General features: G+C 41.8%; 1 protein-coding gene across 1 annotated transcript in view; it reads right to left on the reverse strand.

Annotated features, from left to right (window-relative positions):
• The window catches only part of LOC143942631 (NACHT, LRR and PYD domains-containing protein 12-like), a 1,996,551-nt gene that overhangs the window by 1,741,338 nt on the left and 235,764 nt on the right, over positions 1-19,449 (reverse strand). Inside the window, exons 9-10 of the mRNA XM_077463989.1 lie at positions 14,473-14,637; positions 9,645-9,809 (exon numbers count right to left, since the gene is read on the reverse strand). Of these exons, the coding sequence (XP_077320115.1) occupies positions 9,645-9,809; positions 14,473-14,637 (330 nt within the window). The remainder of the gene's footprint in view (positions 1-9,644; positions 9,810-14,472; positions 14,638-19,449) is intronic.

Here is a 19,449-nt window from a genome sequence, read left to right on the forward strand (position 1 = left end):
TCCATTAGTGCAGGTGCCTAATTGGTATGCAGACTTCCGCATTTATTCAACAAGAAGATCACCTCCACCGCCGGCCTCGTAGACGACGATCAATTTCGGGTAACAGTACCTGCTTCTCTCGACATGGGGACAGGCCAGGTTATAGTCCAGAAGAATCCCCACGCTCTAAGAGAGCTCGTAGGGACTACTGATCTGAATCCAATGGCACATTCTTCAGTGGTCAGGTTAAGACTCATTTGACAATGTGTTATCGACTGGAGTTCTCCGGTACTTTCTGTCCTCCGCTGGTTTATATCACTAGTTAAAAGCGGGAACGTTTCATGTTCTATGGTTGTTTTGTTTGCCTAAAGTTAGCTAAAAGTTTTAATAGTCTTTCGGGAATGGCTACACGGCAATATTAACCGCTTGTCGATTACTACGACGAGAAGCTATTTGGTTCATCATCCCATAGAAGCCCTACTTCTACGTACTCGTATGGCCTACTAAACAACTTACCATGGAAACGTTGGCGACATTTTGAACACTGAAATGGTTCTCCTAGGCCCAGCATATACCAAATTGGATTCGATGTGAGTTATACGGTCTTTCCTAAGGTTTATCTACAGGTTAAGCAGACTCACCTTTCGTCCAGTTCCCAATGGAGTTCGGACGTTGTGAATCGTCTCAGCCAATATTAAAAAAAAAACCTTTCCGAAGTCAACCACATGCCAGCAGGTTTGTTGTTATGTGTGGTTTTTATCAACATCCTTTCTCCAGTGAACTTTTCCACAGGTTATAACTAGACCTCACAGAGATACATGATAAATGTGCTTAGCTATTTGTTAGGAAGTCGTTCAGCATTGCTAGTGAGGGTGACTATGGGAAGGTAATCATCTGATAGCTCTTAGCATTCCTGGATAGAATTTACAGTTTTGAATATAGATGCTGACTCCCTGGTAGGGAGATTCTGTTTGGCCGATGGTGACCTTCAAATGAGTTAACTCAAGGTGATTTTTACGACGAGTTCGCTATCCGAAGGTGGCCCTAACTGGCTACCTTTAGAACCAACCTCAAGCTGAACATCTAAATAGGGACAGTGGCCAATCAGAATCTCCAGTACAAGCCCTGAATAACCCTATGAGTCGATACTCAAGTTGAATGATGTTTTTCAATAGTTTACAACCATTTCAGCGAAATTAGATTTTGTTGCTTATGCTCAGATGCACAAACAGTTCTTAGATCCACATAGGGATTTAGATTTGATGCTAATGGTTCTGTTTTCGGTAGATGGGCCTATGTGTTGGAGGTTGAGATTCAGCCCCCGCTATTAATAAGAAAGGGGGTATAATTCTGATTCCGATTCGGCAGGTGACCACATGGTTTGGCTTTACGCCACTCGTCGGCTACGAAGTGGCCCCCTTTTCCACGTAGAATTGGTTCAATTTCCTTTCCGACACCTACTTCCATCAGCCTCTGTGAATGTGACTGTAAATGTGATTGTTGTCATTTTGTCTTTACCGTTCGCTAGGTCTATTATATCGGACTAAATGTTCTTATGCCCCTGCACGAGTCGCTCCCCTCCGTGATATAGACGTTAGTATGCAATCTCCCCACAGTATATGATGTTCGAGAGCTCAGCGGTAGTTTCACTGACTTTAAGATAAGAATATAAGTGCAAGGCCTTGGTCAACCCCCTAACGGTGTTGTGAGTGGATTCGTATACTTATTTCTAAGTGCGGATTCAGGTCATGACATTGTACTTCTCTGACCTATACTGATATAGTGTAGGTCAGTATAATATTTCTCATTCCTACAACTGTTAACATAACTCGGCTATGCCCAAATTGAATTTGTTCCTCTTAACGTATAAATACACACTTTTGTTTAGATCAAATTTTGTTATCAGTGTCCTGGTTTGGGGATCGAACAATGGCCTCGGTTCGAACCCCGGTTGCTCGACCGGCGGCAGCAACGCCGGATCGAGATCTACAAATTAACTATACCTCGCTCAATGTTCAGGGACTCAACGTCCCTCAAAAACGATCACAACTACTATACACGCTTAAAAAACACAAACAGCATATCGTATTTTTATAAGAGACACACTTCCGAACCAACAACATCCCTAAACTTTACAATCGGCACTACCCCATGATTTTTCATGCTACGACAGACGACTCCAAATATAAAGGAGTAGCGATAATGATTTCCAAACACTGCCCGCTAACAGTAACGGATATCAAATGAGATACGCTGGGAAGATACCTTTTCATTAAAGGCACCATCCACAATAGACAGATTACTTTAGCGAACCTATACGCCCCGAACAAGAGGCAAGTTGCGTTTTTTCGGGAGACACTGCACCTCCTCACTGAATTTCAAACTGGTATGCTCATAGTAGGGGGGATTTCAATGTGACTTTAAACCCGACCCAAGACTCATCCAACGGGACATCTTCCCTTCCGTACAGAGCGCTATGGGCCATTAAAACACAATTGCAAGAACTAACACTACATGATGCCTGGCGTACACTCCACCCAAATGCTAGAGACTTCACCTTTTATTCGACCCCGCACAACAAATATTTTCGTCTACATTATTTTTTCATTTCCCAAAACGACTTGACGCATGTTACCCATACAGCCATAGAACCATTGATCATTTCGGACCACAGTCCTGTAACTATGACATTAACCCTGCCTTTTGTACGGACCCCGAGCCTGATTTGGTGATTAGACAACTCTCTACTGACTGATATAGAAATTACACAGAAAATAGCCTCACGTCTTTCACAATATTTCCAGGAAAACAATATCGGTGAAACCAAGCCGTCGTGTATCTGGGCAGCACATAAATGCGTTTTGCGAGGGGAATTTATATCCATAGCAGCGCACAGACATAAACTTAGAAAGCAACATATGCAGGAGCTGTACGACATGGTGCATAAATTGGAACGAATGCATAAGGCTTCGTTGGCACACGATACACTTTCGAATTTACTGCAGGCGAGGGAAGAACTCCGTCAGGAGTTGATTAAAAGATTACAGCGAAAATATGTTCTCACGCAGAAGCTTTTTTATGAATTCAGTAATAAATCGGGTAAATTACTGGCAGAAGCAATACAACGCAAGAAAGCTGTGGCAACGATACATAAAATCATAGACCATCAAGGCAAAATGCATGTAACCTCTGATAACATTGCCAAGCAATTCGTGACTTATTTTTCAAAACTTTACAACTTGTCCCCAGATACCTCGGCGGCACAGGCTACAGACAGACAAAAATTAATCTTTGGTTTTCTCACAAAATATGGGGCTCCCCAGATGGCCATGGATGACATGGAGACCTTAGACGGACAGATCACTATCGAGGAACTTAACTTAGCGTTAAAACAACTAAAACCGGTCAAAAGCCCGGGGTCCAGACGGTCTGACTGTCAGTTATTACAAAACCTTCCAGGAGATACTTTCCCCACACCTCCTTAAAACTTTTAATTCTCTTTCACCCGCTGGTCCAGTCAATAAAGATTTACTTGAGGCTCACATAACATTGATTCCCAAACCCAATAAAGACGACACCATAGTTTCGAATTATAGACCCATCAAGCTTCTAAAAGTTGATGTGAAACTCTATGCCAAAATTCTAGCCAACCGTCTCCTTATGCTTCTCCCACAAATAATAACCCTGGACCAAGTCAGTTTTGTCCCTGGAAGAGAGGCTAGGGACAATACTATAAAAGCACTACATATCCAACACTGGCTTACCAATCAGACACAACAAAAATGTTTTTTTCTATCGTTGGACGTGGAGAAGGCGTTAGACAGGGTGGCCTGGGACTATTTATCCGCTACGTTACAAATGTTGGGGGTTCCCACAACACTTCCAAGAGATGGTAGCGACATTATATTCCTTTCCCACAGCAAAAGTACGGGTTAATGGTTGCCTGTTGGACGCCTTCTCCGTGTCGAACGGAACTCGTCAGGGTTGCCCACTATCGCCGTTAATTTTCATTCTTACCCTTGAACCCCTCCGATGAAAACTTAGAGAGAATGCTGCTATAAAAGGCATCAGTATAGGACATAAACAATATAAAATAGCGGCATATGCCAATGATATCCTTTTGTTCCTCTCAGACCCGATAATTACTTTACCAAATATATTAAAAGATTTCACACTTTTCAACAAACTATCCAACCTGCAAATTAATTTCTCAAAATCAAAAGCTGTTAACATTTCCCTCTCCTCGTCCACAGTAGATCTATGTAAGCTGAATTTTCCATTTAGCTGGGAACCTAGAGCACTCACATACCTAGGAATCCAATTACCTGCCTCTTTGGATAATCTTTACGATTTAAACTACAAACCGATCCTACAATCCCTACAAAGTGATCTTAACCACTACAATACAGGGCACTTTCGCCTCCTTCCTTCCCAGGCCAATTTTCAGCTTTCATCGCTCTAGCGCTTTCAGTGACAATTGCGCAGTCATGCTACACTGTACCCAAATTAAATTTTTATCATTTTGTTCGCACAAATAGAGCTTTATTTTGGTCGTATTTATTCACGACTCCATTTTTAATTTTTTGCAATATAAGCGCAAAAAAAGTGGAAATTTGGAAAAAAAAACTATATTTTCTTCTTTCTATTTTAAAAGAAATCCAATAAAATCAAATTTTGTCATAAATTTAAGCCAAAATGTATTCTGCTACATGTTTTTGGTAAAAAAAAATTCCATTAAGTGTATAATAATTGGTTTGTGTGATCACGGACATATGTGCGCAAATGATCATGTACATATGTGTGCAGGTAATCACGTACATATGTGTGCATATAATCATTGGGACATGTGATTTTAGTGGGACATATGTGGGGGACATGTTTTTATTATTAGGGACATGTGTTTTTATTATTTGGGGACATGTATATTTTGGGGACATGTGTGGGGACATTGTGTTTATACTGTCTGGTGTGTTTACACTGTGTGGTGATTTGTGTTTACACTAGACTGGTGATCAGTGAGTAAAAAGCTGTAAAAAACAGCTCATACTCACTGATCATCAGCCGGCTGCAGCGATCTGCTCTCCTCTCCTCAGTGATGACTTCTGTGTGAGGAGAGGAGGAGCCGATTGCCTAGCAACCGGCTGTTTGTTTACATCACATGACGGCCGTGATTGGACACGGCCGTCATGTGATCAGGAGGGCCAATCACAGAGCCCTCCCGCCGATCTGAGATGCTCCGTGTCCGGGTGACACGGCCCATCAGGATCAGGATCGCGCCGCTGCGCGGGATCCCGCTCCTTCTGATGGATGTTCCTGAACGTCCTATCAGAAGTAGATGGCTCCCACCCGGCCAATGCACATATACGGCCGGGTGGGAGCCGTCTACTTCTGATAGGACGTTCAGGAACGTCCATCAGAAGGAGCGGGATCGCAGCAACTCGCATTTTATACATAATGCAAACTGTGCCGATTAAACTCCCTGCTTCATTCTTCGCAGCATTTAAAAGGTTATGCAGGAATTTTATTTGGGCCTCGAAATCCCCGAGAATCAGCTGGGACACGTTGGTACTACCTAGCTCTAGGGGGTCTTAGTTTACCAGACATTCGTAGATATCACTCAGCTTGCCACCTCACAAGAATTATTGACTGGCACGTACACAAAGATTCGAAAGATTGGATAAATTTGGAGGGCTCATTCGACTCCGTGCCAGTAGCACACTTGCCATGGATCTCAGTAAGAAACATACCAAAAGCTTATTCCACGCACCCATTGACAGGAGCATCTTTACGAGTGTTTAGAGACATAGCTACACAAATGCAGTGGAATCCATCCCCAGGCCCGATGACTCCTTTGACTGACAATCCAGATTTTCCACCGGGCTTTCCCTGCGAGATACGTCGGGAGATTCCTCCAGGCAAAACAAAACAATATAAAGTTGGCGCACAAATGAATGGTCTCTTTAAGAGCGCTTGACTATCTCGTGGGATGTTTGTTTATTTAAATAAATGTCCTGTAGATGGTCTCAATGTGCGGCTGTTAACCCATTATGGACTTGGCAAAAAATGGATGCAGCAGAAAAAACGATCAAAAACAGCGCATGTGCCTGTGTGGGTTTCCATGGGGATATTAAAGGATATACAGAAGGGAGAAGAATGCTATGGATAAAAGGACACTGTAAGTTAAAAAAACCCAAGGGGGGGAAAAATTGCGGAGACCAAGGGCAAAAAAACAAATTATTTAAAAGATATATTTTAGATATGTTATTAAGTCCTTTCCCATAGGATAGTTAGAATAAATATATTAACTACTCTTCATTCATAAAAATAGTATTATGAAAAAAAAAAAAAAAATTGATACAATAAAGAAATGAAAAAAAAAAAAAAAACCCACACAGGCACAGGGAGAACATACAAGCTCCAGGCGGGTGGTGGCGTGGTTGGGATTCGAACCAGCGTCCTGCTTGCTGCTAGGTCAGAGTGCTAACCACTACACCACTGTGTCTACCATATGTTTCAATCCACATTTCCTATTAGATGTTTTCTAACAGTTCTTTCACTGACACAGACCCCTGTCTAATAAGGTTTTAACTGCAGGAGGCTTAGTGACACATTAGGGGTTAACCTGAGAGACTTCGACAGTCCCCGCCCCTACACACTACCCGATGCCTTTATCTTTCTGGTTGCTGTATGCCGCTCCAGCTTTGACAAAGCGCAGGAGCGCGAAACATGTAAGCAGGAGAGTCGGCATTGCAACCTTCCCCTTCACAGCCTTCCACGTGACAAGCCTCTCATGTGATCCACAGCCGCTCGGACAAGCGGCACTGCAAGCAGTGCAGCGTTCTCTAAGCTGCCTATGTGTACAGCTGATATCATCTGGTGACTAAGCTTGATCCTTACCACCCAGCGTGCAGCATTACACCTCTGCCTCCAAGCCGAACGCTTCAGATGGAGCTGAAATAAACACCTCCCCCTCGGTCATCAGACTGGACTCATCAGCTCTGCAGCCCATTGAACACCTATGAAGTGAGTGTCCCTAGGAACGTTGTTCCATTCGTTTACACTGACTTTTTGGGTTCTTTCAGATGATTGATTGCATTCATTAGGCATTCGAAAGCTGTGCACATTGGTCTTTGGTTTTGACCTTTCCAAAGTTATAATTGAGAGATCTGAGGAGCTTTTCATTATCAAACATCTGTCCGTTTTATGATTGGTGTTTTTTATGTGTTTTAGATCCTGCAGGGATCAGATGTCTGTGTTCATTTTTTACATTTAATAAATGACATTTTAAAGTCTTTTTCACATCAATCTACTAGTCCCTTTGATGCGCTGTTTTTGATCGTTGATTCCTCCAGGCAGATCTTGAGAGCCTCACTACTAGTTAAAAATGGCAACATCCTCTCATTTCGAGAGATGTGTGCGTCCCTCCCTGAACATGATATTCCATTCTTTAAATTTTTGCAACTTACACACTTCTTTCATAGTGCAGTTCACTTATCACACTGGAGTAGAAATCAGAATCCATTCGAAACTTTGTATATGGGTACACCACCTCTCAGACATCTCATTTCAGAGGTATATTCACTACTGTATAGAGACCACAACCCCAAAGACCTGTTAGCAGTGCGCAACGGGGAAAGAGACTTAAACATGGATCTCACAAATGGGGAGTGGGAAATGATCTTTCGTAATATCCATAAGAACTCGGTTAATGTATCTGCTCAAGAAAATTCTTATAAAATTTATGCGAGATTGTACCGAACACCGGACATTTTACATAAGTTCTTTCCCTCAGTTTCTCCACTATGTTGGCGATGCGGCCGAGAAGCGGGAACAATTCTACACATTTGGTGGAAGTGTACGCTAATTAAATCTTTTTGTGAAAAAATTTGCTCGACGCTCGACTTCACGCCGATGCAATTTCTACTTAATTATGCTTAAACACCATACACGAGTTTCCAGAACACGATCATACCGCATCTGTTAAATGCATCTAAACAATGTGTCCCACTTCTCTGGAGATCCACAACACCTCCAACGGTGGCAGACTGGGTTGCACGGGTAGAAAAAATTTCTGAGATGGAACAATTAATTCATCAGGCTCACAATACCCCTTCTAAGTACACCACACTATGGATGTGTTGGATACACTTTAGAACTTCACCGCAATTCGGTGATCATATCCGAATAACTTGAGCTTCTCCTACCCTTGGCCCTACTGAGGTTGTATTTTTCAGCATTTGGAAATAAAATACACTGGGAAATGCATTTCTGGTTATCAATCTGAGACTGCATTTCTAATGCAGGCCATACACGGTCGAATTTCGAACGAATTTTCTTTTCAAAATCAGAAAATTCGTTTTTTTTGTGATCCGATGATGCCACCATTGATTTTCGAAATTCGGCCGACCAAGCCTTCAATTTCACCTCATGTTGCTACAGAAAAGAATTTTCTTGGCTGGGAATCTTCTTTTCTCTCCGTACATTTTCTTTTATCTCCGTACATTTTCTTACGTTTCTCGCACGATTCTCCCATCATTGATCAGAAAATCGTTCGTTTTTCTAAAAATTTCCAACATGTCCGATTCCTCAAATTTTATTTCCGCACGAAAATCGGCTGTTGCTGCAGCCCACTAATGGTGCGAAATTCATACGAAAATTCTTAGATACGATTTTCGAAAGAAAATTCTTTCGAAATTCGAACCGTGTATGGCCGGCATTAGGGTCTGAATTCATATATTTGAGCATCTAAGGGAATTTCTATATCAGGCGATGAAACTGTGCCTGACATTATTGTATAGGAGCATTAAGGAACTCTTATTATAGTTCAGACTGTAACATGTTACTCAAATGGATGTACCCCTTCTCCCTCTGTACAGCAAGCTCCCGTAAGGGGTGCAGAGGTCGGGTTGGGAATATCTAACTAAGCACTTTCACAGAGGAAGTCGCGCAAAATATAGTTATACAACACGTTCCAAGCAGAATTCGCTCTTGTCCTCCCATATCTATTACTAAGCTTCAGTCCTCGTCGGTGGGAAGGCTGTAGCATGGGCTATCAGAACAATGTCATAGGACTTGAACTAGTTTTCTTTTCTCTTGGAATCACGCTTCTAAACAGTGTATAAGGATATGATGGCAATATACAGAGTCCTATTGTGATATGTTTAATGTATGTACAAAAATGTATTCTCACGATCTGTTTATTGTACTGCTGTATTGTACTGATTTTTGTTCCTGAAATTATCTAATAAAATTATATTGGAAAAAAAAATTGCTGCTACTACAGGAGTTTTGTGTTCTGCCTGTAGAAGCAGCTCCTTGTTCTCTTATGTCTCCATACACATTGGGGCGATTACAGACATATTTTGACCTCAACATTTAGAGGCAGGCAAAAAACTCTTCTGCTTCGTTTTTCTGATTGGAGCTTTCTGGGAGAAAAAAATGCAAAACTCTCCTAAACTCGTCTAAACTTTGTACAATAAACTCTCTATATGAAAGTTTTTTTCTGCCAAGGGAACTGACATTTCTTTTAAGCCCAGTGTGCATGGAGCCTTATGGAGTCTAAAGATGGAATTTGATGACATTCTCATATTTCTATATTATTTATGTGGTTTAGATATAAAACTGTCCTAGAATATTATTGTCTCAGTCAGTCCTGTTATACTCACCGTAATTCCTCTATCCGGCTTGTTGGCAGAGCTTCCATCAGATCCCTGAAATGAGGACCATCCAGATTGTTATCAGACAGGTCCAGTGTCCTCAGTGTCTGGTTTTTTCTTATTCCAGATGCCAGGTGGGGGCAGGAACTGTCTGTCAGGTGATTATTATGCAATCTGTAGAAGAGAAGAATGTTACCAGAAGAAAATTATTTTCTCCCCCAGGAATGAATGGAACTATTATCTACATAAATGGAACTCATTTCTCACATCTCTCTTTAATCATTTATAATAGATCACTTTATAAAACACGATCAATCATCTATACTATTGGAGGATTTCTCTTTTTGTGGATCCCAATTACTAAATGTGACATGAGAAGTGGATGAGGTGGTGGGATCCATTCATTATTCCTGTATGGGGATAGGACCATACACACTCACACTGCCCTCTAGGCTTCCACCTCCAACCTTCTGCTAAGTCTTAGATTCAGTTGTGGGGATTCACTTTGATGGTCACAGAAGTCTCACTCATGTTGTGGAAACGTCATTGACACCAAATCAGAAGACAACAAGTACCAAGAATGCTGAGACAGAAGGATAATCCAAAGACAAGCAAGGGGTCGAAAACAGGAGATAGCAGGTAAGTTCAGATGCAGGCTGAGGGTCAAACACGTTCAGAAAGCGGGAGTCCAAGGTCAAGCCAGAGGTCAGGTCAGGAGAAGATCAGCGAGGTCAATGAGGCAATCCGGGTCACAACAGGTAATACAGATCACAAGAGCAGATGTGGGAATCACAGGAAGCTGAAGACGAACCAGCAGTGTGTTTGGATGACCGCACTTCCTTTATAGGTCAGCGAGGGGTCACATCCTGTGTGTGTGTGCTCGTGCGCTTTAGTGCATTCCTATTGAGCATAACTGTGCGCCAGAGCGCCTTAACGTGCGCATGTTATGACAATTGTACTTTGGGATTTCCTTATCAGTGAATTATCAGTTATCAGTGAAATAGTCTCCATACCATTCTTATATATACACTTATAGGGAGTTTTGTGATGAGGAGTCTCACTTTTATTGTTATATTTTCACATTTATATTGTGTGAATGTTATATACTAGTGCTGCAGTCTTCCATATTATACTAGATGTGATAATTCCACCAATAGGGATCAGATATAACAATTCCATTCACTACAAAAATACACTTTCAGAAATGTAAACAAAGGCAGATCTCCTGCAACCTATTTACAGCTACTTCAATCTATTTAACATATAATATGCAAAAATAAATATACATGAAGAGCTATGAGAGTTATGTTAAAAAATTGCAAACATCAAGAGAAAGTTTATAAAGGTGAAAAGGTGATTTCCTACAACCCATTCACCACTACTTCCATCTCCAATCACCATACAGTGACTTGTGCAGTAACATAAATAATAAGTCCCAGAGATTCATCCAGATAGTTTAAATCAATGCTGATCATCTTCCACCTCTTTGCAGCAACTTCAATCAACCTCTCCCACACCAGTGAGCAAACAGGTCACTTACCAAAAGGTTTGTCCCCACAAGCAAGGCCCAGACACGCTTGTTTATATCCTTCCAGCAGCGCCACTCCGCTCAAGCCGTCTTCCGATGAGAACAGACTGTGCCGCAGAATGTCAGACCACCAGGTAGTATCTCCAATATCACCCGAGGTATCCAGACAATGGCCGCCATCACATTACATAGAAAAGAAGAAGCCTCCATAGTGCATAATCCTTAAATATATATAGAATCACAGATTGCACACTTCCATCATACACACGAGTATACACAGAACTCAGAGCACACACCGCTCCGGACTGCAGCCGTGTATGATGGAGTCCAGGCAGTGACATGGAGGCTTTTTCCTTTCTATGTAATGAGATGGCGGCCATTGTCTGGATACCACGGGTGTATTTTTGCACATTATATATTATATAGACTGAAGTAGCTGTGAATAGGTTGGAGGAGATCTGCCCTTCCTCACATGTATGAAAGTGCATTTTTGTAGTGAATTGAATTGTTATTATTGATCACTATTGGTGGAGATATCACATTTACATTAGAAGTGTTGGTATTCGGACACATTGTAGGTTGCAGATTTCTCATTTGTCTCATCACACATTGTGTCACTAAGTGTAGGGCTCTATACATAGAATGATATTATACTATTTGTACTTCTATATCAGACTTCCTGTTGGCGGCTGGTTTTCATTCATTAGATTTTCACAAAGTTGTTCTTTTTTTTTTTACTGCAGATATTTCATTTTTACATTTTTATATCCAGCTTTAGAGAACTGTCTGATATTGGTGATATATAGAGACAACCCGGAGATTAAATATATCTCCATTATTATTATTTGATTTATATAATTTAGACATACACTATATTACCAAAAGTATTGGGACGTCTGACTTTACAAGCACATTAACTTTAATGGCATGCCAGTCTTAAGCCTCGTACACACCATCAGATTTTCTGACGACCGTTTGTCTGTTTTTTGTGTCATGCTAGTCTCATATGGAAAGTGAAGAGGTTACTCACCATATGAAAATTCTTGTCTGACAGAATACAACTTCAGAAGTGATGTAATGTGTTGAATAGTTTTGTGTGTACTCTTTCGTTTCTGAGTTCACGTATGAAGCCTCTCCGAGGCTGAAGACGGAGGAGGTAGGCGTGACCCGGGAGGCTCCGTCTGACGTCACGATTCTTCCCAGCATTCCCGAGCATTCACTGCCTTAGCAACCGAGGAGTGAGAGCGAGGCGCGGCCGGGTGAGAGGTCAGCGGAGAGACACCGAGCCAGGCAGCAGGCGGCGGCTCGGAGTCACCGGGAGAAGCTGAGTCCCTCTCTTTTCTGTGGGTTTTTGAGTGCCTTATATCGAGACCACTGAACAGATCATTATCCTGAAAGATCGCTAAGGGATGGAGTGCTGACCCAGCTGAGGAAGGCAGACCTGGATGTTGTCCACTGATCATTTATATATGCTTCATTTCATATATTTTCTGGTAAGCGCATTCAACATTTGGTGACGGGCACTTCACGCGCTTTGGAAAGTGTTGAACCACTTGGGTGTTGTCATCTGAGGACATCTACGTCCGTTATTTGGATTCACCTATGAACTTTTTTTTAGATTGGACTCTTTTTCTTTTTGTCACTTTACACAGCATTTGAGGTCTTATTGCTCAATTGTATTATTGTTTATATATTTAATTTTATTTAGTATTTTATCTTATGTTAGAGGGATTGGCGCAGCCTTACATATATTTTGTTGCTGTTGGGTGCTATATCGCATTTATTGCTGCTGCCTATTTTGTTAGTTTGTTAATTTCACATTGTTTCTCCTAGCGCGGTCTATACTTTTTCTATAAAAATGTTATAGTTTGCACATCCAGCTTTCTCAGACAAAAAAATCTGAATCGGCTATCGAAAGCACAATACTAATGATCCAAAAATTGTCAGATCATTTTGCCAAAATTTTACTACTGATTTTCGTATCCTGTGTATGGGTCATTAGTCCGTAGTGTTCATTGGTGAGTTGGCCCACCCTTTGCAGCTATAACAGCTTCATCTTTTCTGGGAAGGCTGTCCACAAGGTTTAGGAGTGTGTCTATAGTAATATTTGACCATTCTTCCAGAAGCGCATTTGTGAGATCATGCACTGATGTTGGATGAGAAGACCTGGCTCTCAGTTTCCACTCCAATTCATGCTAAAGGTGTTCTATATCAGGTTGAGGTCAGGACTCTGTGCAGACCAGTCAAGTTCCTCCACCCCAAACTCGCTCATCTATGCCTTTATATACCTTGCTTTGTGCACTGCCCCAAATCATTTGGTGAAAGGGGATTATGGTGTGGGGTTGTTTTTCAGGGGTTGGGCTTGGCTCCTTAGTTCCAGTAAAGGGAACTCTTAAGATGTCTGCATACCAAGACAATTTGGAAAATGTTATGCTCCCAACGTTGTGGGAACAGTTTGGGGGTGGCCCCTTCCTATTTCAACATGACTGTGCACCAGTGCCAAAGGCAAGGTCCATAAAAACATGGATGAGTGAGTTTGGGGTGGAGGAACTTGACTAGCCTGCACAGAGTCCTGACCTCAACCTGATAGAACACCTTTGGGATGAGTTAGTGCAGAGGTTGCAAGCCAGGCCTTCTCATCCAACATCAGTGCCTGACCTAACAAATGTGCTTCTGGAAGAATGGTGAAACAGTCCCATAGACACACTCCGAAACTTTGCGGACAGCCTTCCAAGAGAGCTGAAGATGTTATAGCTGCAAAGGATGGGCCAACTCAATATTGAACCCTACGGACAAAGACTGTGATGCCATTAAAGTTCATGTGCGTTTAAAGGTGGGTGTCCCAATACTTTTGGCAATATCGTGTAAAAGTCCATGATTGGATATTTTGGCTCCATGCACACTGGTTAAAAAAAAATGCTGCTACTACAGGAGTTTTGTGTTCTGCCTGTAGAAGCAGCTCCATATTCTCCTATGTCTCCATACACATTGGGATGATTACAGACATATTTTGACCTCAACAGTTAGAGACAGGAAAAGAACTCTTCTGCTTCATGTTTCTGATTGGAGCTTTCTGGGAAAAAAATTGCAAAACTCTCCTAAACTCGTCTAAACTTTGTACAATAAACTCTCTATATGAAAGTGTTTTCTGCCAAGGGAACTGACATTTTTTAAGCCCAGTGTGCATGGAGCCTTATGGAGTCTAAAGATGGAATTTGATGACATTCTCATATTTCTATATTATTTATGTGGTTTAGATATAAAACTGTCCCAGAATATTATTGTCTCAGTCAGTCCTGTTATACTCACCGTAATTCCTCAATCCGGCTTGTTGTCAGAGCTTCCATCAGATCCCTGAAATCAGGACCCTCCAGATTGTTCCCAGACAGGTCCAGTGTCCTCAGTGTCTGGTTATTTCTTATTCCAGATGCCAGGTGGGGGCAGGAACTGTCTGACAGGTGATTAGAGGACAATCTGTAGAAGAAGAGAAGAATGTTACCAGAAGAAAAAGATTTTCTCCCCCAGGAATGAATGTAACTATTCTCTACATGAATGGAACTCATTTCTCTCATCTCTCTTTAATCATTTATATTAGATCACTTTAGAAAACACGATCGATCATCTACACTATTGGAGGACTTCTCTTTTTGTGGATCCCAATTAATAAATGTGACATGAGAAGTGGATGAGGTGGTGTGATCCATTCATTATTCCTGTATGGGGATTGGACGATACACACTCACACTGACCTCTAGGCTTTCACCTCCAACCTTCTGCTAAGTCTTGGATTCAGTTGTGGGGATTCACTTTGATGGTCACAGAAGTCTCACTCATGTTGTGGAAACTTCATTGACTAAAATGAACACCATTGTTATCATATAAATGTACTCACGAGGCCAAGATGCTGAGAGTGGTCGCTGTTGGGACTCAGCGCAGACCACCCCTGAAGGTGGCACAGAGGGTGGTTGCACCAAGAGGCACAAGCTACCAGTAGGACAGTCACTTGCTAGTAGATCAGCAGGTAGCTTGAGCAGAGCTGAAAGGTGATGTCCCCTGGGAAGGTCCAGTAGCAATTGTAGCAAGTCTGTAAGGCAAAGGCAGAATCCTGGAGGGAGGTCAGGGGTCAAACACAGTCCAGATCAGAAGACAACAAGTACCAGGAACGCTGAGACAGAAGGATAATCCAAAGACAAGCCAGGGGTCGAACACAGGAGATAGCAGGTAAGTCCAGATGCAGGCTGAGGGTCAAACACGTTCAGAAAGCGGGAGTCCAAGGTCAAGCCAGAGGTCAGGGCAGGAGAAGATCAGCGAGGTCAATAAGGCAATCTGGGTCACAATGGATAATACAGATCACAAGAGCAGATGTGGGAATCACAGGAAGCTGAAGATGAACCAGCAGTGTGTTTGGATGACCTCACTTCCTTTATGGGTCAGCGAGGGGTCACATCCTGTGTGTGTGCTCGTGCGCTTTAGCGCATTCCTATTGCACATAACTGTGCGCCAGAGCGCCTTACCCATGTGCATCTTATGACAACTGTACTTTGGGATTTCCTTTGAACATCATGGTGGAAGATTTGATCTTATGGTGTGGAGAAGATTTTATTATTACCGTTCTTTATTTGGACATTTTTTGAAAATTTGTACTAATATTACTGCACTAATTTTATATATGCTAATTATAAATTTTCTTCATTAGCTATCAGTGAAATAGTCTCCATACCATTGTTATATATACACTTATAGGGAGTTTTGTGAATAAATGAAAAATGAGGAGTCCCACTTTTATTGTTATATTTTATATATGCTGATTATAAATTCTCTTCATTAGTTATCAAAATAGTGAAATAGTCTCCATACCATTGTTATATATACACTTACATACACAATATTTTCACATTTATATTGTGTGAATGTTATATACTAGTGCTGCAGTCTTCCATATTATACTAGATGTGATAATTAAACCAATAAAGATCAGATATAACAATTTCATTCACTACAAAAATACACTTTCATAAATGTAAACAAAGGCAGATCTCCTGCAACCTATTCACAGCTAATTCAATCTATTTAACATATAATATGCAAAAATAAATATGCATGAAGAGCTATGAGAGTTATCTTAAAAAATTGCAAACATCAAGAGAAAGTTTATAAAGGTGAAAAGGTAGATTTCCTACAACCCATTTACCACTACTTCCATCTCCAATAACCATACAGTGACTTGTGCAGTAACATAAATAAGTCCCAGAGATTCATCCAGATGGTTTAAATCAATGCTGATCATCTTCCACCTCTTTGCAACAACTTCAATCAACCTCTCCCACACCAGTGAACAAACAGGTCACTTACCAAAAGGTTTGTCCCCACAAGCAAGGCCCAGACACGCTTGTTTATATCCTTCCAGCAGCGCCACTCTGCTCAAGCCGGCTTCCGATGAGAACAGACTGTGCCACGGAATGTCAGACCTCCAGGTAGTATCTCCAATATCACCCGAGGTATCCAGACAATGGCTGCCATCACATTACATAGAAAAGAAAAAGCCTCCATAGTGCATAATCCTTAAATATATGTAGAATCACAGATTGTACACTTCCATTATATACACGAGTATACACAGAACTCAGAGCACACACCGCTCCAGACTGCAGCCGTGTATGATGGAGTCCAGGCAGTGACATGGAGGCTTTTTCCTTTCTACTGTATGTAATGTGATTGCGGCCATTGTCTGGATACCTCGGGTGATATTGTATTTTTGCACATTATATGTTATATAGACTGAAGTAGCTGTGAATAGGTTGGAGGAGATCTGCCCTTCCTCACATGTATGAAAGTACATTTTTGTAGTGAATTTAATTGTTATTATTGATCACTATTGGTGGAGTTATCACATCTACATTATTCAAACACATTGTAGGTTGCAGATTTCTCATTTGTTTCATCACACATTTTGTCACTAAGTGTAGGGCTCTATACATAGAATTATATTATACTATTTGTACTTCTATATCAGACTTCCTGCTGGCGGCTGGTTTTCATTCATTAGATTTTCACAAAGTTGTTCATGTTTTTTTTAGTGCAGATATTTCATTTTTACATTTTTATATCCAGCTTTAGAGAACTGTCTGATATTGGTGATATATAGAGACAACCTGGAGATTAAATATATCTCCATTATTATTATTTGATTTATATAGTTTAGACATACACTATATTACCAAAAGTATTGGGACGTCTGACTTTACAAGCACATTAACTTTAATGGCATGCCAGTCTTAAGCCTCGTACACACCATCAGATTTTCTGACGACCGTTTGTCTGTTTTTTGTGTCATGCAAGTCTCATATGGAAAGTGAAGAGGTTACTCACCATATGAAAATTCTCGTCTGACAGAATACAACTTCAGAAGTGATGTAATGTGTTGAATAGTTTTGTGTGTATTCTTTCATTTCTGAGTTCACGTACGATAAAAATTTTATAGTCTTCAGATCCAGCTTTCTCAGACAAAAAAATCTGAATCGGCTATCGAAAGCACAATACTAATGATCCAAAAATCGTCAGATCGTTTGGAAAAAATTTGACTACTGATTTTCGTATAGTATATATGGGCCTTTACTCCGTAGGGTTCAATGGTGAGTTGGCCCATCCTTTGCAGCTATAACGGCTTCATCTTTTCTGGGAAGGCCATCCACAAGGTTCAGGAGTGTGTCTATGGGAATGTTTGACCATTCTTACAGAAGTGCATTTGTGAGATCATGCACTGATGTTGGATGAGAAGGCTTGGCTTGCAGTCTCCACTCAAATTCATGCTAAAGCTCTGATCCGTCCCCCCATTCGTGGCTAAGTGGGAGGCAGACCTTTGCACCCACTTTACCCCAGATCAACAGCAGAAAATTCTCCACTTTGCGCAGAAATTCTCTATGGCCACCCGAGTCCAGGAGACGTGCTACAAAATCACAACTAGGTGGTATAGGGTCCCATCCGTTCTTCAGCGCATCTTCCCTCAGGTGCCTGATTGTTGCTGGCATTTGTGGGGAGGCGGAAGGAACAATGTTGCATGTCTTTTGGGCCTGCCCCAAGCTAGCCCCCTTCTGGTGCAAGGTGACCGACACGATTGGTCATCTGACGGGCGTCTCCCTGGAGGGGAACCCTGCGGCCTGCCTGCTGCACCTGCCAGAGCGATCCATTAAAAAGTACAGGAACTCCTTGACTATTCAATTGTTGAACGCGGCGAAGGCCTGCATCCCTTTGTGTTAGAGATGGGAGAACCCGCCGGCTAAGTCTCTATGGTTCTCTAAGGTGAATGAATTGAGAGATATGGAAGACCTCACAGCGATGCTACACAACAGGGAGGAGGCCTTCCGTGAGACTTAGAGACCATGGCAACATTTCACCTACACTGAATCTTACCTTCGGGTGGTGGCTCTGGACACCCGTTGAGAGAGGGTCTCTGTTCTCTGGCTCCTGGCCCCCACCCCTGCGACTGGGTGACACCCACGGACACTATCCTGCTCCTTTCTGTGCCTTCTTCTTTTACAACAACCCTCCTGGAGTCTCCCCCTGCTTCTTATACTTGCTTTTTCTTTCTATTCTGGTTTTTCTCCCCTTATTTCTTGCCCCCCCCCCTTCCCTTGTCCACCCTTGTAGTCCCTTTCTCAAATAAACCCTTCCTCTCTATTTTTTATTTTTTCCCTTCTTTTGTTTGCAGTTAGATTTTCCCGGTTAGTCTATGTAGGATGTGGTTGGGTTGTGGGCCTCCTCCGAAATGACTAGTCTTCAATAATGTAAGCTCTGCTCGCCAGGGGCCCGGCCCATCGCTCATTTCCCTTCCTTTCCCTTCTCTATAACAATAACAAAAATTGTGTATCTCACTGAAATGTATGGCCATGCGATGATTACTGTTCACCTGGGTGGGTACAAATTGCCTAACTGGTATTGGAGGTCTTAGGGGGAATCTAGCCCCCTGTCTGGGAACGCTTACATGTTTTGTTTAGGCCTAAGCTTGGGACTGTCTCTATATCTCCCACCCAGGTGTTACCAGGATGTTTGTGTTTTGGAATTTTGTATGTTTTATCAATGCTGTCCATGCCTCTGTTGTTTTTTCTTGCATTTAATAAAGGAATTACAAAAAAATTCATGCTAAAGGTGTTCTATATCAGGTTGAGGTCAGGACTCTGTGCAGACCTGTCAAGTTCCTCCACCCCAAACTCGCTCATCTATTTCTTTATGTACCTTGCTTTGTGCACTGCCCCAAATCATTTGGTGAAGGGAGATTATGATGTGGGG

The sequence above is a fragment of the Lithobates pipiens genome, unplaced genomic scaffold (genome assembly GCF_037356315.1).
Source record: "Lithobates pipiens isolate NorthernLeopardFrog02 unplaced genomic scaffold, aLitPip1_a1.2 Scaffold_30, whole genome shotgun sequence".
Classification (NCBI taxonomy): domain Eukaryota; kingdom Metazoa; phylum Chordata; class Amphibia; order Anura; family Ranidae; genus Lithobates; species Lithobates pipiens.